At 43.3% G+C, this 23,815-nt stretch overlaps 1 protein-coding gene across 5 annotated transcripts; it reads right to left on the reverse strand.

Annotated features, from left to right (window-relative positions):
* Positions 1–554: 554 nt before the first annotated feature.
* ap4b1 (adaptor related protein complex 4 subunit beta 1) lies at positions 555–23,275 on the reverse strand. 5 transcript variants are annotated; one of them, XM_034296106.1, is made up of 15 exons: positions 23,087–23,275; positions 22,437–22,543; positions 21,724–21,948; positions 21,080–21,210; positions 19,495–19,642; positions 19,125–19,410; positions 18,372–18,470; positions 17,139–17,250; positions 16,399–16,455; positions 14,436–14,519; positions 13,246–13,349; positions 8,287–8,494; positions 5,953–6,276; positions 5,549–5,649; positions 555–1,091 (listed from the first exon to the last, which is right to left on the reverse strand). In XM_034296106.1, the coding sequence occupies exons 2-15, from the start codon at positions 22,517–22,519 to the stop codon at positions 636–638; spliced, it is 2,418 nt and encodes an 805-aa protein (XP_034151997.1). In that variant the 5' UTR covers positions 22,520–22,543; positions 23,087–23,275; the 3' UTR covers positions 555–635. The 5 variants fall into 5 exon arrangements, with proteins under 5 accessions (XP_034151997.1, XP_034151998.1, XP_028980136.1 ...); XM_034296107.1 differs by having other exon boundaries at positions 21,724–21,789; positions 23,087–23,274; XM_029124303.2 differs by having other exon boundaries at positions 22,407–22,543; positions 23,087–23,274.
* Between the last annotated feature and the right edge of the window lie 540 nt (positions 23,276–23,815).

Below are 23,815 nucleotides of genomic sequence, written 5' to 3' on the forward strand. Positions count from 1 at the left end.
ATACATTTTTGTCCAAACATTTTTTGGTTTCTGGACAGAAACAGAATAGAGCTGAAATAGCAGTGGGTTGGATTTTAACCCACACTACAGCAGTACCTATGTGTTTAGGCTGTGTGTGTTGTATGTCTAGGCTGTGTGTGTGTTGTTGGTCTAGGCTGTGTGTGTGTGTTGTTGGTCTAGGTTGTGTGTGTGTTGTTGGTCTAGGCTGTGTGTGTGTTGTTGGTCTAGGCTGTGTGTGTGTGTTGTTGGTCTAGGCTGTGTGTGTGTTGTAGGTCTAGGCTGTGTGTGTGTGTTGTTGGTCTAGGCTGTGTGTGTGTTGTAGGGTCTAGGCTGTGTGTGTTGTTGGTCTAGGCTGTGTGTGTTATTGGTTTAGGCTGTGTGTGTGTTATTGGTTTAGGCTGTGTGTGTGTTGTAGGTCTAGGCTGTGTGTGTGTTGTAGGTCTAGGCTGTGTGTGTGTTGTAGGTCTAGGCTGTGTGTGTGTTGTAGGTTTAGGCTGTGTGTGTGTTGTAGGTCTAGGCTGTGTGTGTGTTGTAGGTCTAGGCTGTGTGTGTGTTGTAGGTCTAGGCTGTGTGTGTGTTATAGGTTTAGGCTGTGTGTGTGTGTTGTAGGTCTAGGCTGTGTGTGTGTTGTAGGTCTAGGCTGTGTGTTGTGCGTTTAGGACAGTAGTAAGGACAGACAGGAACTCTGTTAGAGTTGTCTTTTCTCCTGTATACTGTCTCATCCTCACTAACAATTCTCCTTTTCCTCCATCCTCTCCTCCCACACCCCCGCTCATCTCTCCCCTTCTCTCCTCTCCTCCCTCCCCCTCTTTCACGCTCTCTTCTCTTTCATTCTCCTGGTCTTCAATGAGCTCCTCCTTTACTTTCTTCACTCCATCTCCTCCAGCCTGTAGTACCTCTGCCAGTATGAGTGTGTTGGGTGGTGTTGTAGAACTGTGTGGGGTCAGGGTGTGTGAAGAGTGTGTGTAAAGGTACATTTTCCAGGGTAGTTTGTTTGGGGCCGTGAAGGCCAGCGTCTGGATGTTGACGAGTTGTAGTGCCACCTGCAGGCTCTCAGGGGAACAGCGAGGAACGGGACACATCACATACGCCTGGAAAATAACAACAAATAAACACAATGTCTTTAAAAACCACACACGTGTGCAGGGAAAAGACAACATATTAAGCTAAGCTGTACTCCGGCACCAGCACAACAGAAATGACAACCAATGCAGACACACTTCACAGGGATCCTCAGCTGTCATAACCTTTAACCTTTGGTAAGTATGTGCCCCCACATATCACGGAGGCGACTCGGTTAAGATTAAGAACACAGACACTGGACAGAGGAAGAACTGTGCCTGGAATCACCTCTTCACTGTTGACGTTGAGACTGGTGTTTTACAGGGGCTATTTAATGTAGCTGCTAGTTGAGGACCTGTGAGGCGTCTGTTTCTCAACTAGACACTCTAATGTCCTCTTGCTCAGTTGTGCACCTGGGCCTGTTCTGTGAAGGGAGCACTGCACATTGTTATAAGGCAATTTTTTTCTTTGTGATTTTTCACAGATAAATAGAGGTACAGAATAAACAAGTAACTAGACACACTGATATTATCTCTACCAACTCTTGTTTAGTGTGATAAACAAGGCTTTACATCCGGTTGCTACTGCTTTTCCAGAAGCGAATTCTAAGACTTGTGAAGACTTCCTGTCTTTCTTCACTGGGAAGATAGATGCCATAAGATCTTGCATCTTACCTCCAGATCACGACCCCTCTGATTTAGCCACATGTTCTGCTGTTTTTAACCAGTTTGAACCTGTATCTCTTTCACATGTGATAGATAGTCTCACACATGAAGCCTACTACTTGCCCCCAGGAAACAGTTCCCTCATGCCTTTTTAAAGAAGTGCTGGACACTATTTGTCCCAGTATATTGTCCAAATAGCTGCCTCATCAATGGCACTGTCCCGTCATGTTTTAAACATGCAGTGGTCCAACCCCTTATTAAAAACCTCATCTTGATTTAACTGTCCATTAAATCAAGATTAGATCATTTCGGTCCCATTTCAAAATGACCATTCCTGTCAAAAGTTCTAGAGAAAGTAATTTTTTCCTTTTTAAATGAAAATCATATTCTGGATAAATTCCAGTCAGGTTTTAGGGCACGCCATAGCACTGAATTAGCTCTTCTTAAGGTGGTTTATTGTTGTTTAGGGACAATGGAAACTGTGCTATTTTAATTCTTCTTGATCTTAGTGCTGCTTTTGACACGACTGATCATGCCATCCTTCTAGACCGTCTTAAACTAGAAGTTGGCATTCAGGGTACTGCTCAAAATCTATTTACTTCATATTTGAGGGACAGGACATTTTCTGTAAATATTGGGACTTCTCCTCTTCTGCATCAATCACCTGTGGGGTACCTCAAGGTTCTGTCCTAGACCCTATCTTATACTCGTTATATATGCTTCCCTTGGGCTCCATATTTCAGAAATATAACACCTCTTACGATTGCTATGCTGATAACACTCAGTTGTACCTTCCTCTGAAAATTGATGAAAATAAATCCCTGAAATCACTCTCCGATTGTTTTAGAGACATTAAATACTGGCTAGCTAAAACCTTTCTTCAATTAAATAATACAAAAACAGAAGTTATTGTATTTGGCCCCACAGATTCCACCAAGGTTATTGTTAATAACTTAGGGCCCCTATTCAACAATGTACATAGCTATGCAAAACATCCCGGGATAATGTTTGATTCAGATCTTAATTTTGATAAACAAGTAAATACTTTTGTCAGAGGCAGCTTTTTCCAACTCCGGGCCATTGCCAAATTGAAACCCATTCTTTCCTTTAAGGATTTAGATACAGTTATTCATGCATTCATTGTCTCCCGTCTGGACTATTGTAACTCTTTGTACATGGGAATCTGTCAATTTACCTTGTCCCGCCTTCAACTTGTTCAAAATGCAGCCGCTAGGTTTTTAACTGGTACAAAGAAGAGAGAAAGCATCACTCCTGAAGTGGCCTCTCTCCACTGGCTACCTGTTAAATATAGGATTGATTCTAAGGTTATTTGATTTTGATGCCCTACATGGATCAGCACCCTCCAATATGTCAGACCTCCTTAGCCAACACTCTTCCTCAAGGACCCTTAGGTCTCTGACCTCCTTAGCCAGCACTCTTCCTCAAGGACCCTTAGGTCTCTGACCTCCTTAGCCAGCACTCTTCCTCAAGGACCCTTAGGTCGTCCCACAAACTGCTTTTGTGTGTTCCACGGTCACGTTTGAATTTTAAAGGAGATCGTGCCTTTTCTGTTGCTGCCCCAAAGTTGTGGAACAGCCTACATTTATATATTAGGTCCTCTACTAGTAGCAACGGTTTTAAATCCCACTTAAGACCTATCTTTTTTTCTTTAGCATTTAAGTCTGCAAATGGGTAGGACGTTCTGTTTATGTTTGTCATGTTCTATAAATATGTTTAGTTGGCTATATGTTTTGAATGTACAGCACTTTGGTCGACATAAGTTGTTTTTAAATGTGCTTTAGAAATAAATGTGACTTTGACTTAGACATTTGACTCAATTAGCCTAAAGAAGGCCAATCTTACAACTTAACAGAAAACTTTTTCAGCTGTGCTAACATAATTGCAAAAGGGTTTTTGTGTTACAACAGTGTGTTTGTTACAACAGTGTGTTTGTTCAGGATGTGTGTATTTGTTCAGGACGTTTGTGTTACAACAGTGTGTTGGTTCAGGTTGTGTGTGCTTGTGTTAGAACAGTGTGTTTGTTCAGGATGTGTGTGTTGGTTCAGGATGTGTGTGTTTGTTCAGGATGTGTGTGTTGGTTCAGGATGTGTGTGCTTGTGTTACAACAGTGTATTTGTTCAGGATGTGTGTGTTTGTTCAGGATGTGTGTGTTGGTTCAGGATGTGTGTGCTTGTGTTACAACAGTGTGTTGGTTCAGGATGTGTGTGTTGGTTCAGGATGTTTGTGTTGGTTTAGGATGTGTGTGTTTGTGTTACAACAGTGTGTTGGTTCAGGATGTGTGTGTTTGTTCAGGATGTTTGTGTTGGTTCAGGATGTGTGTGTTTGTGTTACAACAGTGTGTTGGTTCAGGATGTGTGTGTTTGTTCAGGATGTTTGTGTTGGTTTGGGATGTGAGTGCTTGTGTTACAACAGTGTGTTGGTTCAGGATGTGTGTGTTTTTGATACTGCAGTGTGATTGTTCAGGATGTTGGTTTATTTTTTTTATAAAATATAAATGTTTGTAGTAATGTTTCTTTATGGACAGAGATCATGGTGAAAGATGAGCTACAGCAGTACCTGTGTGTTTAGGCTGTGTGTTTTGTTTAGGCTGTGTGTTGTGTTTAGGGTGTGTGTTGTGTGTGTTGTGTTTAGGCTGTGTGTTGTATGTGGTGTGTTTAGGCTGTGTGTTGTATGTGGTGTGTTTAGGCTGTGTGTTGTGTTTAGGCTGTGTGTTGTATGTGGTGTGTTTAGACTGTGTGTTGTGTTTAGGCTGTGTGTTTTGTTTAGGCTGTGTGTAGTGTTTAGGCTGTGTGTAGTGTTTAGGCTGTGTGTAGTGTTTAGGCTGTGTGTAGTGTTTAGGCTGTGTGGTGTGTTTAGGCTGTGTGGTGTGTTTAGGCTGTGTGTTGTGTTTAGGCTGTGTGGTGTGTTTAGGCTGTGTGGTGTGTTTAGGCTGTGTGTTGTGTTTAGGCTGTGTGTTGTATGTGGTGTGTTTAGGCTGTGTGTTGTGTTTAGGCTGTGTGGTGTGTTTAGGCTGTGTAGTGTGTTTAGGCTGTGTTGTATGTGGTGTGTTTAGGCTGTGTGGTGTGTTTAGGCTGTGTGTTGTGTTTAGGCTGTGTGGTGTGTTTAGGCTGTGTGGTGTGTTTAGGCTGTGTGGTGTGTTTAGGCTGTGTGGTGTGTTTAGGCTGTGTGGTGTGTTTAGGCTGTGTGGTGTGTTTAGGCTGTGTGGTGTGTTTAGGCTGTGTGGTGTGTTTAGGCTGTGTGGTGTGTTTAGGCTGTGTGTTGTATGTGGTGTGTTTAGGCTGTGTGGTGTGTTTAGGCTGTGTGGTGTGTTTAGGCTGTGTTGTATGTGGTGTGTTTAGGCTGTGTGGTGTGTTTAGGCTGTGTGGTGTGTTTTTGACACAGAGGATTGCCTTTTGAGCAGAATGTTGAGAGTTGTGATATTCTGTGCAACATTTGAAGTGCTCACAGTGAATACTAAATACTGAGCTGGCATTTCCTGTTGAGTTACAGTTGTGGTTAGTAAAAGTCAACAGGGTGGTACAGCTTAAAATAACTACTGAAACAGTAAAACAGTCACTTTGTTTACAATAAGAATTCAGTAAATTTTATGTGTGTAACGTTGCACCCCTAGTTAATACAATACGAATATAACAATGATACATTATCATAATGTGTAGATACTATATCATAATGATACTACATGATAAGGTGTTGATACTGTATAATAATGATACTAAGTGATAAGGTGTTGATACTATAATGTGTGGACATTATATGAGAGTGAGTTCTGTACATTATTAGACATTTAAAATAAAACTCACCTCCAGAAACTCCCCTTTTTCTGTCTGGAGCCACAGCCGTTCAAACTCCTCAGGGCTCAGAGTAGATGACAGACTCAGACACTGACCGCTGCAGGCTGGAGCTAGGATGGAGGTGAACAGAGAGAGGGAGCGAGAGATGTTTAGAAAAATATTACATATGCAGATACGTTGTCTCAGCGAGTTATAGATGTCAGAACATCAGCAGGTTATAGATGTCAGAACATCAGCAGGTTATAGATGTCAGAACATCAGCAGGTTATAGATGTCAGAACATCAGCAGGTTATAGATGTCAGAACATCAGCAGGTCCCTTCATGTTCATCAAATTGGGGAAGGCTAAAAAAAAAATGACTATTTCAAATGAATGTCTTCAGACTTAAATCATGAAGCAGGTTATGTTCTCACCTGTGAGGTCAGGGTCTTTGAGCTTGGGTGTCATAAGATGGGGGTCAGAGGTCATGGGTTCAGAGTGAGATGTCAGGGTGTAGGGGGTCAAGGTTGAAGGGTCAGAGTTCCCGGCAGAAGAGGCTCCGAGCATTAGAGGCTCCAAGGTATTGAAGATGGAAGCCCATTGGCTGATGGGCTCAGGGGGCCGACCAATAAGAGGGCCCAGAGAAAGGTCTGAGCGCCGCCCACACTGGAGGACTCGACGCACATCCTCAATCCCACAATGCAACAGCCGGTAGTACAGCAGGGCCTGGTCACGTACACACATGTCCAGCTCCTCCTCTGAAAGACAGAGACACCAAAAACATGGAGACCAAGACACAGATAGACCAAGACACAGATAGACCAAGACACAGATAGACCAAGACACAGATAGACCAAGACATATGAATGGTGTGTTATGAGAGAACTCTGAAACATTACAAACCTGTCCAGTCATCTGAGACCATGCTGGTCCCCTATGCAGCAGGAACCACACATGGAGGTATACATTCTAACATGTTCTAATATGTTCTAATATTCAGAAAGCCATTCTTAGCCAGAGCTGGAAGACTTTTGTTTTGAAATATGTTGACAGATACCTAAGACAGTTTGTTTGTCTTCCAAATAACGCAAATATGGACAACCAAATATTCAGACTTAGATACACTCAACCAACTGCACAATAACTTATATAAAACAACCATATAAAGAGTAACTTATATAAAAAAAACACCAAATACAGAGTAACATACAAGTTTCCTCTACATAAAATATTTTAGATGGACTCATTAAAACATTGTGTTTTTTATGTCAGAATACAGCCAGAGAGTTTGACAGCATTGTAACCAGTACAATGGTGCATTTTTGGAACATTTCCACAAAATAGTCCTACAAACTTGAACAAATGAACATGTTTCAGTCACAAGAAGCCCAGCATTTAACTGTATTACATTAAGAGTCTAAGAGGTTCTTACTCAGTGGTACACATGTCTACCTGGGTCTCACAACAATGTGTGTGTGTGTGTCTACCTGGGTCTCACAACAATGTGTGTGTGTGTGTCTACCTGGGTCTCACAACAATGTGTGTGTGTGTGTCTACCTGGGTCTCACAACAATGTGTGTGTGTGTGTCTACCTGGGTCTCACAACAATGTGTGTGTGTGTGTGTCTACCTGGGTCTCACAACAATGTGTGTGTGTGTGTCTACCTGGGTCTCACAACAATGTGTGTGTGTGTGTCTACCTGGGTCTCACAACAATGTGTGTGTGTGTGTCTACCTGGGTCTCACAACAATGTGTGTGTGTGTGTCTACCTGGGTCTCACAACAATGTGTGTGTGTGTGTCTACCTGGGTCTCACAACAATGTGTGTGTGTGTGTGTCTACCTGGGTCTCACAACAATGTGTGTGTGTGTGTGTCTACCTGGGTCTCACAACAATGTGTGTGTGTGTCTACCTGGGTCTCACAACAATGTGTGTGTGTGTCTACCTGGGTCTCACAACAATGTGTGTGTGTGTGTCTACCTGGGTCTCACAACAATGTGTGTGTGTGTGTCTACCTGGGTCTCACAACAATGTGTGTGTGTGTGTGTCTACCTGGGTCTCACAACAATGTGTGTGTGTGTCTACCTGGGTCTCACAACAATGTGTGTGTGTGTGTCTACCTGGGTCTCACAACAATGTGTGTGTGTGTGTGTCTACCTGGGTCTCACAACAATGTGTGTGTGTGTGTGTCTACCTGGGTCTCACAACAATGTGTGTGTGTGTCTACCTGGGTCTCACAACAATGTGTGTGTGTGTCTACCTGGGTCTCACAACAATGTGTGTGTGTGTGTCTACCTGGGTCTCACAACAATGTGTGTGTGTGTGTCTACCTGGGTCTCACAACAATGTGTGTGTGTGTGTCTACCTGGGTCTCACAACAATGTGTGTGCGTGTGTCTACCTGGGTCTCACAACAATGTGTGTGTGTGTCTACCTGGGTCTCACAACAATGTGTGTGTGTGTCTACCTGGGTCTCACAACAATGTGTGTGTGTGTCTACCTGGGTCTCACAACAATGTGTGTGTGTCTGTGTGTGCGCGCATGTCTACCTGGGTCTCACAACAATGTGTGTGTGTGTGTCTACCTGGGTCTCACAACAATGTGTGTGTCTGTGTGTGCGCGCATGTCTGCCTGGGTCTCACAACAATGTGTGTGTGTGTGTCTGTGTGTGCGCGCATGTCTGCCTGTGTGAGTGTGTGCGCGTGTTTCTGCCTGTGTGCGTGCGCGTGTCTGCGTCTGCCTGTGTGGGTGTGTGTGCGCGTGTCTGCACCTATGCAGTGCTGCAGCAGTCGTCCCATCATGTCCTGAGTCTCAGCAGGCCGAGACAGAAAAACCCTCAGTGTTGCAGTGAGCAGCTCTGTCTTGACTTCTGCTGACACCTCGCTCCTCACACCATCGATGAAGTCCTCCAGGATATAGGGGGCGCCACTCAACCTGTCCCCATAGACCCCCAGCAGCCACAGCAAGGCCCCACGACCCTACACACACACACACACACACACACACACACACACACACACACACACACACACACGTCAAAAAACTACATCAATAGACATAGGCACTTGACCATAACCAGTATTGACCCCTTTATAGTGCGCAGTCCAATGTGAACTTGAACTTCCTGGCCTGGAAATGGATAAGGACTGGTTAAGTGCAGATTATACAATGACAACTGGGGGTCAACCTTTTCTCCAGGGTGTAAAGGGAACCCCACACAGCACAGTCACATGCTAAAGTCTTACAATCCTTACAGTATCTGGCTTGTTTAACAATGTCTGCAGATGAGGAATCCAGTCCATTACACCAGCTCATAAGGCACAAACCACACAACAGCCTTTGTAGTCTGTGGTCACCAACAAAGTATTTTAGAGCTAAACTGGCAGCAAGACTCACACAATACCAGAACCAAAGACAACATGCCAAGGAGGTTATCAGATGTTTCCTTACTTAGACTATTTTCACGGATAGAAAAATGTGGTTAGAAAAATGTGACAATAACTGTGATATTTAAAAAATGTAATATTGATATCACGTTAATACACATATGATAATATCGTATTCATTAGGCAAAACTAAGGTTCTATTTTTCCATATTTTGTGATACCCTTATTCATGTCAGCTCCAGACGATGCATGTGCTTGAACAGGGCCTCTGCACTGGCGTTCCCATCAGCTCGTTAGCAGGCCCACCCGTCCCGTATAATACAGGATCGTCCCGTATAATACAGGATCGTCCCGTATAATACAGGATCGTCCCGTATAATACAGGATCGTCCCGTATAATACAGGATCGTCCCGTATAATACAGGATCGTCCCGTATAATACAGGATCGTCCCGTATTGAAAAAAAAAATCTGTCCTGTCTCTAACAGACCTGGAACTTCTTCTTTAAGAGGCTCCTCTGTCCTCCACTCGTTACCTGTATTAATGGCACCTGTTTGAACTTGTTATCAGTATAAAAGACACTTGTCCACAACCTCAAACAGTCACACTCCAAACTCCACTATGGCCAAGACCAAAGAGCTGTCAAAGGACACCAGAAACTAAATTGTAGACCTGCACCAGGCTGAGAAGACTGAATCTGCAATAGGTAAGCAGCTTGGTGTGAAGAAATCAACTGTGGGAGCAATTATAAGAAAATGGAAGACATACAAGACCACTGATAATCTCCCTCGATCAGGGGCTCCATGCAAGATCTCACCCAGTGGGGTCAAAATGATCACAAGAACGGTGTGCAGAAATCCCAGAACCACACAGGGGGACCTAGTGAATGACCTGCAGAGAGCTGGGACCAAAGTAACAAAGGCTACCATCAGTAACACACTACGCCGCCAGGGACTCAAATCCTGCAGTGCCAGACGTGTCCCCCTGCTTAAGCCAGTACATGACCAGGCCCGTCTGAGGTTTGCTAGAGAGAATTTGTATGGTCCAGAAGAGGATTGGGAGAATGTCATATGGTCAGGTGAAACCAAAATAGAACTTTAGTGCCTTCCAGTAAGTCACTTCGGACGCCACAGGGGTTTCAATATATATTGTTCGTTTTATTCCAATGTATCATTTATTCTCTTGATAATAAACTCAAACACATCATGACGATAAACGACCAGTAAATACATTGAAAAACCATGGGCCTGCTGGCGTCCATGTATTTCCAACATCCAAAAAAAAGAAATAAACATTCCCCACTTTAACAAACCTCTAACTCTAATTGGTACAGGTGTGCAAAGTTAACTCCTTCCGTTCCAAGGCCTTCCAAGGCCGCAAGGTCATAACTCACCAGCAGGGGTCATTAAAGTAACAACATATAATGTTACAAATGGCTCTTACACTCAACTTGTCATGTTTGGAGGAGAAAGAATGCTGAGTTGCATCCAAAGAACACCATACCTACTGTGAAGCATGGGGGTGGAAACATCATGCTTTGGGGCTGTTTTTCTGCATAGGGACCAGGACGACTGATCCGTGTAAAGGAAAGAATGAATGGGGCCATGTATCGTGAGATTTTGAGTGAAAACCTCCTTCCATCAGCAAGGGGATTGAAGATGAAACGTGGCTGGGTCAGCATGACAATGATCCCAAACACACCGCCCGGGCAACAAAGGAGTGGCTTCATAAGAAGTGGCTTCGTAAGAAGCATTTTAAGGTCCTGGAGTGGCCTATCCAGTCACCAGATCTCAACCCCATAGAAAATCTTTGGAGGGAGTTGAAAGTCCGTGTTGCCCAGCTACAGCCCCAAAACATCACTGCTCTAGAGGAGATCTGCATGGAAGAATGGGCCAAAATACCAGCAACAGTATGTGAAAACTACAGAAAACGTTTGACCTCTGTCATTGCCAACAAAGGGTATATAACAAAGTATTGAGATTAACTTTTGTTATTGACCAAATACTTATTTTCCACCATCATTTACCAATAAATCCTACAATGTGATTTTCTGGATTTTTTTCCCTCATTTTGTCTTTCATAGTTGAAGTGTACCTATGATGAAAATTACAGGCCTCTCTCATCTTTTTAAGTGGGAGAACTTGCACAATTGGTGGCTGACTACATACTTTTTTGCCCCACGGTATACGAGCAGAACAAATGTTTTGGACAGGGTTTTGATTTCCATGGACGGGCACATTTGTCCTACTCATCAACATAGAATAGTAGCTAAAGCACGACGTACGGAAAGCAAATAATCTTTGCATGCATGGCTTCCTGAGGCTATATACTAGCAAATACACAGCTGTCAATCAAATTTGAAAGCTTTAGTAACTGCAGTAGTTAGACATTCTTTATAGCTTAGTGATCACGTCACTTAAAGCACATCTTCGATCACATTTGCAGATGAAGGCAACTTAGGCAAGAGAGCTACCCTACATTCCCAACAGTAATTAGTGAAGTACAGTATTGGGAAGCATCTTAACCCAAACTATTTTTGGGGGGCAAATAATTCTTGCTGGGAGGCAATACATGATTAAAGGAATAATACATAAAAGGCAACAATACATAATATAATACAACAGTACATATAATACATAGACTAAAATGGAAAACACTTAAGACAACTAAAAGTATGTAAAATCTATTCAAAGTAATACAATAAGAAGTTAAGAGAAATGGAATAAAACCAACAGCCGATTAAAACACAGTAAGAGGACGTTCAAATTAAGTAAACGGTGGGCTTGACAAAAACCAGGGGGGACCTCATCCTTCCTGGAAGGGGGGTTCTTGCCTCTTCCAAATATACCAAATAGTTTATTTTGCCCATGTCTATGATCTGATGTTTAAATCCTTAATATAATTGATGCAACTGTTCTTTACTCTTATTTCCTGTATTTCCATTACATTCATGTTCACAGTAGCAGAGTCATTTGAAAATAATGCATAGAAGAACAAATTGGTGCATAGAAATTCACCAGAACCTGCATCTGACACTCTCATTGTGGAGGCCCACCAGACCCCCGCTTCATGTGTCCCCCAGCAACTGGCAAGCTATCGCTTATTTTTCAGCATTGGAGGTGGCAACCCAACTTGTTACCCCCTGGGACCCCCGGGAGAGATCTGCGAAGACGCACCGTTTTTGTAGTCAATTTACATGGAATAATGGACGTTGTATTGGTCCAAAAACTCCTTTCGGTTTTTCCATAGCTTATTCATGGACAAAGGATGCATGTCTGGACCTATAAATAGCGTTTTCATTAACGCCGTTTCATAGCATATTCAAAAGGTGAAAATGTTTAGTATTTTTCCAAAAACTACTCTCGGTGTAAGGCCTTGTGGATCCTTTGTTTATCAGTTCATCGCGTTAATTCTTTTTGTATGTTTACATTTTTTTATTTGCACAGTTATGATTAGAGACTCTCTCCACCTCCATACACTTGTATTTTGAGTGTAATTAATTTGCCAAAAAAGAGAAAAAACTAAAAAAAATTAAACAAAGTTGAAGATGAATTTGACAGATTTGTTTAACTATAATTTTCTACAGATATACCGTGATAATATCGTTACCATGAATTATTTTGGCCATGATAATCGTGCTGTGAAAATCTGATGTCGTGACAGCCCTACTTCTAATCCTCCATTGAGCATCAGTGTTATCTAACATTAGATAATATATGTTTTATATTGGTAATGAAGTGCCAAGCCACAGGCACACAGCGAGTCTGAAAATATGCAAATCAGGGGAAATCTCCCACAGAAGTAACAGTTAAAGGTTTAAACCTTTAACCCATGGCAAACCTCAGGAACACGTTAGTAATTTTGGTCCGTCATTCTATACTGAAACTATACTTATATAGTTTATCCCAATAACAGCAAGGCACATGACACAAACTAGGGTTAGACCGATACTCATGAGGAAGTAGGTACTGAGAGAATGATGACACAATGGATGTTCTCTCAGTTTGCTCCTCATCAAGAAAGAATCTCTGAAAGCTGACCTGATCTTCATCATTGACCATTTTACAATAACACTTCCCTAAGGGACGACCACGTCACCCAACAGCGTTCAACACATCTGGAGGGTCTGACAGAGAAGTGAGTTTAAGATGGTCGCTGCTGCAGGCATATGGGAGTATATAAAACCACCTTCACATTTATGTTATGAAACCTACTAACACATGAATCCCAACATGTCTTTCTGAAAGTTGTGCCCCTGTACCCTCTAAAACCAGTCTCTTGATCAGATGTGACACAAAGAGACACAGACGGACGGACAGACAGAAAGACAGACAGACAGGTACCTGAGTGTCCTGTAATTGGTCTTCCCATTTTTCCAGAGCTGAACACACAGCGTCTCCATACTGAGGACTCACCCAGACCAAGTCCCTCAGGGTCTGAAGCACTGCTGCACATGTGGATGAAGGGGAAATATTACCATCCATCCCATATAGAAGGAATATTACCATCCATCCCATATAGAAGGAATATTACCATCCATCCCATATAGAAGGAATATTACCATCCATCCCATATAGAAGGAATATTACCATCCATCCCATATAGAAGGAATATTACCATCCATCCCATATAGAAAGAATATTACCATCCATCCCATATAGAAGGAATATTACCATCCATCCCATATAGAAGGAAATGTATATATATTTTCGTGCGTATATATTGGGATTTGTATTGTGTATATATTGTGGTGCGTATATATTGTGGTTTGTATTGTGTATATATTGTGGTGCATATTATGTATATATTGTGGTGCGTATATACTGTAGTTTGTAATGTGTATATATTGTGGTGCGTATATATTGTGGTTTGTATTGTGTATATATTGTGTATATATTGCGGTTTGTATTGTGTATATATTGTGTATATATTGTGGTGTATGTATATACAGTATCTCACAAAATTGTGAGATACCCCTCACATTTTTGCAAATATTTGATTATATATTTTCATGTGGCAACACTGAAGAAATGACACTTTGCTACAATCGAAAGTAGTGAGTGTACAGCTTGTATAACAGTGTAAATTTGCTGTCCCCTCAAAATAACACACACAGCCATTCATGTCTAAATTGCTGGCAACAAAAGTGAGTACACCCCTAAGTGAAAACATCCAAATTGGGCACAATACTTATGTAATGCAATAAAATGCTAATTAATTATTTAAAAATCATACAATGTGATTTTCTGGATTTTTGTTTTAGATTCCGTCCCTCACAGTTGAAGAGTACCTATGATAAAAATTACAGACTTCTACATGCTTTGTAAGGGGGAAAACCTGCAAAATCAGCAGTGTATCAAATACTTGTTCTCCCCACTGTATTGTGTTGAGTGTATATATTGTGGTGTGTGTATACTGTGGTGTATGTATACATTGCGATGTATATATTGTGGTGTGTGTGTATACTGCGATGTGTGTATATATTGTGTTGTGTATATACGGTGTTGTGTATATATTGTGGTGTGTGTGTTACCAGATGTGATGTGTTCCTGTTTCAGTTCCAGTAGTCCAGTCAGAATACCTAGACATCTGTCATCGTAACTCCTCCCAATACTACCTGCAGAAAGAAAAGACACACTGAGGTTAGCCTGTTTCTGTGGCTGCGTACGAGTGTGTGTGTTTGTTTCTGTGATCACATATGTGTCTGTTTTCTCAGAGTTGATGTCAGTATAGTGTGTGTGTGGTCCCAGAGTTGACGTCAGTATAGTGTTTGTGTGTGGTCTCAGAGTTGAGGTCAGTAGTGTGTGTGTGTGGTCTCAGAGTTGACGTCAGTAGTGTGTGTGTGGTCTCAGAGTTGACGTCAGTAGTGTGTGTGTGTGGTCTCAGAGTTGACGTCAGTAGTGTGTGTTGTCTCAGAGTTGACGTCAGTATAGTGTTTGTGTGTGGTCTCAGAGTTGACGTCAGTAGTGTGTGTGGTCTCAGAGTTGACGTCAGTAAAGTGTGTGTGTGGTCTCAGAGTTGACGTCAGTATAGTGTGTGTGTGTGTGGTCTCAGAGTTGACGTCAGTAGTGTGTGTGTTGTCTCAGAGTTGATGTCAGTATAGTGTTTGTGTGTGGTCTCAGAGTTTACGTCAGTAGTGTGTGTGTGTGGTCTCAGAGTTGACGTCAGTAGTGTGTGTGTGGTCTCAGAGTTGACGTCAGTATAGTGTGTGTGTGTGTTGTCTCAGAGTTGACGTCAGTATAGTGTGTGTGTGTTGTCTCAGAGTTGACGTCAGTATAGTGTGTGTTGTCTCAGAGTTGACGTCAGTATAGTGTGTGTGTGTGTGTGTGTGGTCTCAGAGTTGACGTCAGTAGTGTGTGTTGTCTCAGAGTTGATGTCAGTATAGTGTGTGTGTGTTGTCTCAGAGTTGACGTCAGTATAGTGTTTGTGTGTGTTGTCTCAGAGTTGACGTCAGTAGTGTGTGTTGTCTCAGAGTTGATGTCAGTATAGTGTGTGTGTGTTGTCTCAGAGTTGACGTCAGTATAGTGTGTGTGTGTGTTGTCTCAGAGTTGACGTCAGTATAGTGTGTGTGTGTGTGTTGTCTCAGAGTTGACGTCAGTATAGTGTGTGTGTGTGTTGTCTCAGAGTTGATGTCAGTATAGTGTGTGTGTGTGTGTGTGTTGTCTCAGAGTTGACGTCAGTATAGTGTGTGTGTGTGTGTGTTGTCTCAGAGTTGATGTCAGTAGTGTGTGTTTGGTCCCAGAGTTGATGTCAGTATAGTGTGTGTGTGGTCTCAGAGTTGACGTCAGTAGTGTGTGTGGTCTCAGAATTGACATTAGTATAGTGCGTGTGTTGTCTCAGAGTTGACGTCAGTAGTGTGTGTGTGGTCTCAGAGTTGACGTCAGTATAGTGTGTGTGTGTGTGGTCTCAGAGTGTTTCTCTGGTGACTGGCCTGGTCTCTCTGTCTGTACCGTGTGTTTCTCTGGTGACTGGCCTGGTCTCTCTGTCTGTACCGTGTGTTTCTCTGGTGACTGGCCTGGTCTCTCTGTCAGTACCGTGTGTTTCTCTGGTGACTGGCCTGGTCTCTCTGTCAGTACCGTGTGTTTCTCTGGTGACTGGCCTGGTCTCTCTGTCTGTACCGTGTGTTTCTCTGGTGACTGGCCTGGTCTCTCTGTCTGTACCGTGTGTTTCTCTGGTGACTGGCCTGGTCTCTCTGTCTGTACCGTGTGTTTCTCTGGTGACTGGCCTGGTCTCTCTGTCAGTACCGTGTGTTTCTCTGGTGACTGGCCTGGTCTCTCTGTCAGTACCGTGTGTTTCTCTGGTGACTGGCCTGGTCTCTCTGTCTGTACCGTGTGTTTCTCTGGTGACTGGCCTGGTCTCTCTGTCAGTACCGTGTGTTTCTCTGGTGACTGGCCTGGTCTCTCTGTCTGTACCGTGTGTTTCTCTGGTGACTGGCCTGGTCTCTCTGTCTGTACCGTGTGTTTCTCTGGTGACTGGCCTGGTCTCTCTGTCTGTACCGTGTGTTTCTCTGGTGACTGGCCTGATCTCTCCTATCCTTCCTGCTGGGAAACACTCTGAAATAAAAAAATTTGCGTAGGGAAAATGAGAGGAGTTTTGAAAGATTTAGCCGTGGCAGGGCGCCATGGAGATTTTGATCTTTAATAAATTTTCTTGATCAAGACCTGATGTGTGATTTAAGTGCTCCCTTCATTCTTTTGAGCAGTGTATTTAAAAATGGTTTACAGGGGACGAACAGCTTAATAAGCTAAATATTGTGCATTATGTTTTTCATTTTATAATGATAGAAAAGTCTGCTACTGAGTTGTTAGCTATTGCTATAGCTAAGCTATAGCTTTCTTAAAATATTCACAATTAAGTTTATTAGTAAATGTAGAAGCGGTGTAACTAATATATATATATATATAAAAAAATGCGAGAGGTCTGACTTTGTAATTGGGTTTGAGATGGCCTGGGTGTCTGTGTCTGTGTGTCTGTGTGTGGATGTCTCTGTGTGTGTGTCTGTGAGTGGGTGTCTGTGTGTGGGTGTCTGTGTGTCTGTGTGTGGATGTCTCTGTGTGTGTGTCTGTGAGTGGGTGTCTGTGTGTGGGTGTCTGTGTGTCTGTGTGTGGATGTCTCTGTGTGAGTGTCTGTGAGTGGGTGTCTGTGTGTCTGTGTCTGTGTGTCTGTGTCTCTGTGTGTGTGTCTGTGAGTGGGTGTCTGTGTGTCTGTGTGTCTGTGTCTGTGTACATGTAGGTACCTATAGCATTGATGGCAGCCTGTGAGGTCTCAGTGTTGACATCAGTACAGTATCCCTTTAACTCGTCCAGAACCACGGCTACGTTGTCATCATTCACCAACTCAACCAGGACCTTCAAACAACCAGTCTACACAGTTAAGCCATCCAACCAAATCTACCACCAACTCTTCAAACACAAATACAAAGGCTTTGGAAAGACACTTTAATTCAGTTTCAGTAAACATTTCCATCAATCCACACACACACACACAACAACGCATAACGTCAAAGTGAAACATACCTTTTTAGAAATGTGTGCAAATTGAATTAAAATGATGAACTGAAATGTGGCATACAGGAAAGTACTCAGACACCTGCCATGACAGGCATGGTCCATGAATGGTTTCTCCCTCTTCACAACATGACAGGCGTTCTTAATGAGTTTTTCAGTTTGGCTTCGCCTCATGCATCCAGTTTGGCCGTAACAAACGCCACATGCTGCAGGGACTGCAACTACAGTTTTCCTTAGTTGCTTGGTCCCTTTAAAAATCCCTGTGCCTTATTGCTGTTCGTCGGGAACACACGACAGGTACGGTAGTATATGTGTCTCTGCCATTATAATTTTTGACCCATGGAACCTGTTCTTTCTGCAAAAACAAAAATGAGCGCATTTGCTTTGCCTCATACGATACCATATTTGGATCATGCTCTTTGATTGGTCCAAACAGACGAGCCATCTAATATTATTGGTCAAAAGACAACACCGGTCCTGTACCACACTGCTAGGGGAGGAGAAGCAGTACAGACACATTTTAATGTGGGAATAAATCAAAGCAGGAAGAGTGACAAAGATGACAAGCAAACGTGTTAATACGATACAATGAAATTAAATGGGGAAAGCGAGCACCATACAGCCAGTGACTGTCTTTGTGTTCAGGCCTACAGTAGGTCTTAACGGCCTGGGCCATTGTTGAACCCTGTGAACATGTTGAAAGGGGGGGGTGACATCCTATAAGAAGACTGTCAGTGAAAGGTATCTGCAGTTAGTCTTCAACAGTGTCTAATCCTTGTGAGATGTCAAACATTTGCTAGTATTCTCCTTTTAAAAAACATCCTGTGTTATTAAGACCTAGAAACAAGATGACTGTTTGGCCAAGAAACATACAAGGCGTAAACCATATATTAACATGTTACATTTCAAAGCCTTAAAATGAATGAAGATGTTTCAGTATAGTCGTTCCTCTAAGTTCCTACCTGTATCTTGCTCTGTTTGATGTAAGGGGGTTCAGCGTAGCCACAGTAGAAGCGTTTGTAGTGTTCCCCCATCAGACCCGGCTCAGACCGCAGCAGCAGCTACAGGTCAATTCATTTAAGAAGCACATTAAAAACAAAAGAGTTATACAAAATAAACAGAATATAGCACACAAGTGGATGTGACAGAGAACACCCCAGGATGTGACAGAGAACACCCCAGGATGTGACAGAGAACACCCCAGGATGTGACAGGACACCTCTGGATGTGACAGAGAACACCCCAGGATGTGACAGGACACCTCTGGATGTGACAGAGAACACCCCAGGATGTGACAGAGAACACCCCAGGATGTGACAGAGAACACCCCAGGATGTGACAGAGAACACCCCAGGATGTGACAGGACACCTCTGGATGTGACAGAGAACACCCCAGGATGTGACAGAGAACACCCCAGGATGTGACAGAGAACACCCCAGGATGTGACAGAGAACACCCCAGGATGTGACAGAGAACACCCCAGGATGTGACAGAGAACACCCCAGGATGTGACAGAGAACACCCCAGGATGTGACAGAGAACACCCCAGGATGTGACAGGACACCTCTGGATGTGACAGGACACCTCTGGATGTGACAGAGAACACCCCAGGATGCGACAGGACACCTCTGGATGTGACATACAACACACTGAATGTATCATAAAACACCCTGGATGTGACACAGAACACATCTAGATAATATATAGCACACACCTGAATGTGACAAAGAGCAGCGTAGCGTAGTTCCCGGGAGGAGCTGCCAGCGGCTGCCAACAGAGGTCCCCTAGCTCTCTCCAGAGCAGACACGCACACGGCAGGCAGCATGGAACACAGACTCAGGAAGAGGCGGAGTGTAGCGGCCATGATGGGGACGTGGTGAGAGAGGAGGGCGGGGTCTAACAGAGACAGGATGTCGAACAGCTCATCTTCACTGCGTGGCCGATATCGCTGAAGGACTGAAAGCACCTCAGACTGACCCCAAACATCACACTCCTTTAGTCTGATAAAAGAACACACACACAAAGCAGCTCAGACTGACCCCAAACATCACACACATTTGGTTTAGAAGAGTACACACACCTACCTATTGAGAAGGTGGTGCGCAATAGGTTTGTTGATGGCCACACCCCCTTCCTCCTCCAGAATCTCCTCCAGGGCCCGGAGACAGTTCACCATAACAACAGGATCTGGGTCCCTTAGCAACCCATACAGCTCATTCACTACTGCTGCATCTGGAAGACAGGGCAAAGGTCACTGACACTCTGAATTACATGCATATTGTTACAAAGCTGTACACAGCTAATAATATAACTTTTGGAATGCATTCAGCCTTTTCAAAATGTTTTGTGTAATGTTTACTTACTTACTAATGTGTTATTTTTATTAAAATTTAGTTTTTCACTTCAGTTACTTTTTACATCTAGCCTATTTTCAACTTAATTGTAAACAAATGTTTCCAATGCCAATGAAGCCTTTTAAACTGAAACATTCACTGATCAGCCATAACATTATGACCACTGACAGGTGAAGTGAATAACACTGATACACCCATCAGCCATTACATTATGAACACTGACAGGTGAAGTGAATAACACTGATACACCCATCAGCCATAACATTATGACCACTGACAGGTGAAGTGAATAACACTGATACACCCATCAGCCATAACATTATGACCACTGACAGGTGAAGTGAATAACACTCATAATCTCGTTATCATGGCACCTGTCAGTGGGTGGGATATATTAGGCAGCAAGTGAACATTTTGTCCTCAAAGTTCATGTGTTAGAAGCAGGAAAAATGGGCAAGCATAAGGATCTGAGTGACTTTGACAAGGGCCAAATTGTGATGGCTAGACGACTGGGTCAGAGCATCTCCAAAACTGCAGCCCTTGTGGGGTGTTCCTGTTCTGCAGTGGTCAGTCTATCAAAAGTGGTCCAAGGAAGGAAAAGCAGTGAACTGGCGACAGGGTCATGGGCGGCCAAGGCTCATTGATGCATATGGGGAGTGAAGGCTGGCCTGTGTGTTCTGATCCAACAGACGAGCTACTGTAGCTCAAATTGCTGAAAAAGTGAATGTTGGTACTGATAGAAAGGTGTCAGAACACACAGTACCTGAGCATTGTTGTAGACCATGTGCAACCTTTCATGGCATTGGCCTCTTTCAGCAGGATAATGCACCATGTCACAAGGCAAAAATGGTTCAGGAATCGTTTGAGGGACAAAACAACAAGTTCAAGGAGTTGACTTGGCCTCCAATTTCCCCAGATTTCAATCCAATCGAGCATCTGTGGGATGTGCTGGACAAACAGGTCCGATCCATGGAGACCCCACCTCGCAACTTACAGGACTTAAAGGATCTGCTGCTAACATCTTGGTACCAGATACCACAGCACACCTTCAGAGGTCTAGTGGAGTCCATGCCTCGACCGGTCAGGGCAGTTTTGGTGGCAAAAATATTAGACAGGTGGTCATAATGTTATGGCTGATCGGTGTATAGAAAGAGTTAGGAGAGAGAAGAGACAATTCTGTCAGGTGTGATGTGTAGTGTGTGTGTGTAGTGTATACTGTGTGTGTGTGTGTGTGCCTGTAGTGTATACTGTGTGTGTGTGTGTAGTGTTGTGAGCCATGTGGTGTATGTAGTGTGTCAGAGTGTATTTGAACTACCTATCTCAGTGTTGGGCAGAAGTGCATGTATTTTGGCCCAACCCAGTACCGCCACTCTGCGAACACACGCCGCCTTGTCCTTCAGACCAGCTGTTAGAGGCTGTTCCACATATTCACATAGACCTGGGAGCCTGGAAAACACACACACACACCCCACATTAAACACACACACCCCCCACATCAAACACACACACCCCCCCACATCAAACACACACACATCAAACACACACACATCAAACACACACACCCCCTACATCAAACACACACACACCACATCAAACACACACACACACCACATCAAACACACACACCGCACCAAACACACACACACACACCGCACCAAACACACACACACACCCCACATCACACAAACCACACTTCATATTACAGATGACCTGTATATTACCTGAATAAACACACACAATACACTATATGAATTATTCACCTAATTCCAACACTAACTACACATTCTACCTCAAACCATAAACCTAAAATATATTCTGAACCTCAATTAGAAAATAGTCAAAATGTACCCAGAACACAAGATATGTCATGGGTCACTTTAAGCATAGAACATCTGTTGTCGTCATTTCCCTATGAGGTGGTGTTTAGGGATGAACACACACACACACACATTTCCCTACCGGAGATTGCACATGTTTCTCAGCGCAAGACTTCGGACCATGGGGTTGGGATCAGAGCAGTCCTTCCTGAGGGTGTTAATCACCAGCAGAGACAGCTCAGGATTAACACTAGCATATGAACACAAGAATACATAGACCAGTTTCTTCTGGACAATATCCCCCGTTGCACAGGCCTTCACCATCTCACTGAATAAACCGGATACATCCACTCCCTGAGACATCAACCTGGAGGGAACAAGGGACAGATGCTAGAATGTTTTGGGGTTACTGTGTGTGTCTGTAAAAGAATACTCTGTGGATCTTCTGTCTGTAGTGTGTCTGTAACAGAATACTCTGTGGATCTTCTGTCTGTAGTGTGTCTGTAACAGAATACTCTGTGGATCTTCTGTCTGTAGTGTCTGTAACAGAATACTCTGTGGATCCTCTGTCTGTAGTGTGTCTGTAACAGAATACTCTGTGGATCTTCTGTCTGTAGTGTGTCTGTAACAGAATACTCTGTGGATCCTCTGTCTGTAGTGTGTCTGTAACAGAATACTCTGTGGATCTTCTGTCTGTAGTGTCTGTAACAGAATACTCTATGGATCTTCTGTCTGTAGTGTGTCTGTATTCAATATCAGTTCACTCAAAACTTAAGTCTTGTCTAATTCGTTTATAGGTCAATTCATTTCTGAGTTTCTGTGTACCTGATAACTCTGTGAATAGTGTTTCTGTACCGAAGGTGGTCAGTTTGAATGTGAGGGTTGGACAGAGCTCTCCTCAACTCCCTCACTGTCTCCTCGCCGCCCAGGTACGGCATGGTGGCCCTCCTAGCAGATACTGCCTGAAATACAGACAGACGGCTAACTTTACTGAAGTGACCGTGATAAATGCCAAGCACTGACAGCTGACCAAAACAAGAGTTATTAAGAGTTAACTTGGCGGCATAAGGGTAGAATACATGTACTGAAAGTTATACATCTGTAGTTTACCGTCGCTAGGTAGTTTCTGCTGTTTTGTCGCTGTTATTGTTATATTATTTTAGATGTTGTACACATTTAGCTACATACTTTTTTACATTGTCGAGTAGGTACCTCTAAGTATGAGTAGTTTGCCTTGGGTATTCTACGCATATTGATTAATGTAGCTACTACAACCGTGAGCAGGAGTGTTATGCAGGTAATGTAAATAGCATCTCCTTTCTGTACGATATCTGGTAAAACGTTAACGAAAGACAAGCTAGCTATTCACAAGTGTTACTAAACCTAATTGTAGCTAGTCAGCTTGCCAGTAAAACGGTACTTCCGAATATTAAAGCGACCTAAAAGTTACGTATTATTCGGATATTGGTGACTTACACAGTATTCAATTACCCTTAGGTCCTCACCTGCGGATTATTTCATGAAGAAATTCGTTCAAATTGGTGGTTTGTTGACATCTGTCATATTTCCGCTGTCTTCTTCCGGGTCAACCTGTTTGGTTCGAGGTACTGTAGAGCACAATAGCGCAGCTTGCGGTCGGAAGAGACGTTGGTCATATTTGGAGCTACCAGGGTACTGGAGCAAACCGCCCGAGAAGGGTCAGTCTGCGACCCGGGGCAGGGAAGATCAGCCAAGGGAAACTACGCCCATATAGAACACCCTCCCCCTTTCCCAATAAATGAAAAAGCAAAAGCTTTTTTATTCATTTCGTTTTTTGTAATTTAACTAGTGCACAGTCGATATTATGTATTTTTGAGTTTGTTAACGTTTCTCTTGACTTCGTTAGGTTTTTGATTTGGGGAAGATAAAATCGGAATAGAGCACAGTCACGGGAAGTGTAAGACTCAGCTGGCAATATATATTGGACATGTAAATAAACAAAAGCAATATATATTGGATAAGCGCCGAGGCTCTCTGAGGAACGAGGGAGCGTGTTTAGATTGTCCGAGCATCCCCGGACGGAGTTGTTGTCGTCGCGGGCCGCAGACAGACCTTATTGGACCGTCCAGGTAGGTTATCCATAGTTCCATCCATTTCTGTCCACACCTCAGTACCATGAGCTTAGAGTAGAAGTTAAATATTGATTGACAGCAATAGAGGCTGACCAAGTCATCATGCGTAGTCTGCTTTGCCTT

The sequence above is a fragment of the Esox lucius genome, chromosome 12 (genome assembly GCF_011004845.1).
Source record: "Esox lucius isolate fEsoLuc1 chromosome 12, fEsoLuc1.pri, whole genome shotgun sequence".
In the NCBI taxonomy this organism is placed as follows: domain Eukaryota; kingdom Metazoa; phylum Chordata; class Actinopteri; order Esociformes; family Esocidae; genus Esox; species Esox lucius.

Coding starts and splice junctions, on each gene's coding strand:
- ap4b1 (XM_029124303.2), bottom strand. CDS start 22,519: ATGCCGTACCTGGGCGGCGAGGAGACAGTGAGGGAGTTGAGGAGAGCT. Junction 14,520..16,398: donor AGTCACCAGAGAAACACACG/GTACAGACAGAG, acceptor TTCTTTCTGCAG/GTAGTATTGGGAGGAGTTAC. Junction 8,495..13,245: donor ACCAATTACAGGACACTCAG/GTACCTGTCTGT, acceptor GTGTGTGTGTAG/GGTCGTGGGGCCTTGCTGTG.